The sequence below is a fragment of the Propithecus coquereli genome, unplaced genomic scaffold (genome assembly GCF_000956105.1).
Source record: "Propithecus coquereli isolate 6110/MARCELLA unplaced genomic scaffold, Pcoq_1.0 Scaffold382, whole genome shotgun sequence".
NCBI classification, from domain to species: domain Eukaryota; kingdom Metazoa; phylum Chordata; class Mammalia; order Primates; family Indriidae; genus Propithecus; species Propithecus coquereli.
The window spans coordinates 1,357,769-1,360,904 of NW_012149530.1; the positions used below are offsets into that span (position 1 = coordinate 1,357,769).

Below are 3,136 nucleotides of genomic sequence, written 5' to 3' on the forward strand. Positions count from 1 at the left end.
AAATAAATAAATAAATAAATAAATAAACTGAAATGTTTTCACCTGCTATTACTACTAGACTTTGCCTTTTTGAATTTTTTTTGTATGCTTATTTGCAATGGTTAATTTATTAAGTATCAACTCTGACAGCCTTAAAAGTGTATTCTTAGGAAAATATTACCTTTTAGTGAAAAATCACTTTCCCAAAGACCTAGTATTTCTTATACCTTGGAATCTTTGAAACAAGTAGGTTATATATATAGCATACAAAGTATGTGTTCATTGACTGTTTATGTCATCAGTAAGGCCTCTGGTCAGTAGGCTTTAGTAGTCAAGTTTTGAGGGAGCCAAAAGTTATACACAGATTTTTGACTGTGCAAGGTGTGGGGTGGCACCCCTAACCTCCATGTTGTTCAAGGGTCAATTATATGTAATTCTAAAATAAATAAGTCAGTCTACTCTTAGATCATCTCTAAGTCCAACTCAAGTTTTATGGTACTGCTAGAAGAAAGTTATTTTGCCTAACATTTAAACAAAAAGCACAATCTTCCAAGGAAATAAATAAAACATAAAATGATCTTACCTTAGAGTCTTAGATGGCAATAAATAAGGTCAAATTTATACAGTTCTGTTGTGAAGGTATACATACAGGAATATGAAGGACTTTTCCCACTTTGGCTTACCTGCTTATGAGCATGATCATAAGAATTAATATGATTGTCAAACTCCTGGTGTTTGTGATACTGCTTGTCACATAATTCACAATAAAAGTTTGCCTTTACGTCTTCCAGGGCCTTTGCTGTAGACTTCTCCTTTTCTGCAAAATCCTTTAAAAAAACGCAAAAAATGTTTGTTATATTTCTCTCTAATAGCATGACCAGATCTTATATTAATCGAATTGGTATTTAATTTTACTGTGACTAAAAAGATATGGCAAAGCTCATTATTTCCTGGAAATTCATGGCACTGTGAAAGTAACTTTGAATTTAGCATCATCCTTAATTCATCAATCAACATCTGTTGAGAACACAAGTTCTCCCAAAGTAGCCCTCTGCTGCAGCATGATCCTTCCTCATCCTTCCTCTTGCCACCCATTTCCAGGTTGTGGTTCTGCCTATTACAAAGGACATCACTGGCCATTCCTACTTTATCTCCTTTAGACTTTTCTTTGTCTGATATTATCCCTTAAATTTTTGTGTTCTATGCAATTCCATCTTCAGCCAACCAAACTATCCACTCCATACACTCTCCCAGGAGTGCCCCCATTCCTACTATAGCTAGAGTCCAGTGTATTCATAATCTCCAAAACCAGCCAAAGTCTCTTACATGAGCATCAGTCCCTAATAGACATTGCCAGGAGGTTTATCTTGTGTTCTTCAAAACTATTCTCTTTACAGTTTTTAGGATGCTCTATCTCAAATAGATTTGGCTACATCATTCTTCTGTTTAAAATTGCCTTGAATTCTATCATTGCCTATAGAATAATAGTGAACAAATACTTATTTAGTATAAACTATGTACTAGGTGTGTGAATTATTTCATTCATTCCTCACAACAACCCTATGAGTTAGGTTCTATTTTTATCGACATTTTTTGTAGGTGCATCAACCAATGCTTAAAGAGGTCACACATTCATGGTCACAGAGTGGAGGGGGAATTTGAATTCAGATAATCTGTGCCTAGCTCCCTTGTTAGTATACAGCCATGACTTAACATCTTGTTTTAAAGCCAGCTTTCTCAGTATGCCATAAAAGCTTTTTCTTACCTTACTAGCATCATCTCTTATCAAATCCTGCTTCTACATTACTCTCTTTAATTCTATCACCAGATATGCCACATGATATTATCTATTAATATTTTCATGTCTCTTGCTCCCACAAATCCTTTGAGGGAAAAAACTATTTTATTCATTTTTGTGTCCACAATGCTAAACAACATATTGTCTAGTCCAGAATAGGTGCCTATTTAATATGCATGACATAAATGAATGGATAATTGTGATTTTTGTATTCATGCCTGATACCATTCTACAAGTTCTTCTCTGTTATTCTAATACCAAATAAAACAGTGACTGACATATACAGGATACCAAATAAATATGTATGAACAATGGATGAACAAGCTAAAGAATGGATTGATTTTATCTTTGTTTCTTCAAAATGACTACCCTCCATAGAAAGAAATCAGGCCATTTTGTCACATCACAGGCACGTCACACACCGGACAAGAAAGGCAGCAGAAAGAACTTAGGCACAGGCTAGGGTGAAGCGATGGGACAATTAATTCAGATATGAGAACATAATGATTTAAGTCCAAATAAAAAAAAAGCAAAACACGTGGCAAAAAGCAAGGAGGGCGTGAGTACCATTAACGAACAGCACAGCAAGACCAAATACCTGAATTGCCTGTCTAAGAAAACTGAAGTAAGAATTTGGTTACATTCCAGGGTAATGGAAGGTATAAGAGCTACTGGACAGGATGTATCCAGTAATGAGGATGTAAACTCTGATTACAGGATAAAAACCTAGTTGCTCAAAGAATTTAGGTAATGACCTGCTGATGTAGTCACTTTTGAGAAATGAGACAGGGGCACGACAATGAGATAATGCTTAATCTCTTGATTTCATAGGCTTACAGTCAGGATAAATCATTATTTGTCATCCAGTCTTTCTCACTAGGTTTTTTTCCCCCCATGTTTTTTGTTAGAGAGATTTCGGGAACTAGATTGAAACTAGGGATTATTTTAATCTCATCATCGTTCTTCTTACTTTATTATAAAACTGGCATAATAGCCTTAGAAAATTGACCATGTGCCTTGGACATTGGTCAATTCTGTCTTGGTGCCCAAAAATACCTCAGCCTCATGAACTTGGGGAGGGAGACAACAGGGAATTCAGGGAAAATTTATGGCTAAAAATATATTTTTGTATTATTTTAGGTTATGAAGAGATTTTATAACAATAGTTCAATGGCCAGGAGTGAGGCTTCTCTAGTTACTCTTTGGTTCCTTCATCTAAATACCCTATATTTCTAAAACATTTTTAAATTATTGTATTACCTGGCTTTTGATTCAAAATCAGACATTTCATATTTAATGAACTAAAGGATTCATTTTTATAAATGTTTGAAAATTCCCCATTTTAAAATCATGTTAAAA

General features: G+C 34.6%; 1 protein-coding gene across 1 annotated transcript in view; it reads right to left on the reverse strand.

The window, feature by feature from the left end:
- ZNF804B (zinc finger protein 804B) overlaps positions 1–1,119 on the reverse strand; it is a gene marked incomplete at its 3' end in the record, with an annotated part of 155,245 nt that extends 154,126 nt beyond the window's left edge. The window contains exons 1-2 of the mRNA XM_012652183.1: positions 895–1,119; positions 663–806 (exon numbers count right to left, since the gene is read on the reverse strand). Coding sequence (XP_012507637.1) covers positions 663–806; positions 895–1,119 — 369 coding nt within the window. The remainder of the gene's footprint in view (positions 1–662; positions 807–894) is intronic.
- Positions 1,120–3,136: the final 2,017 nt, after the last annotated feature.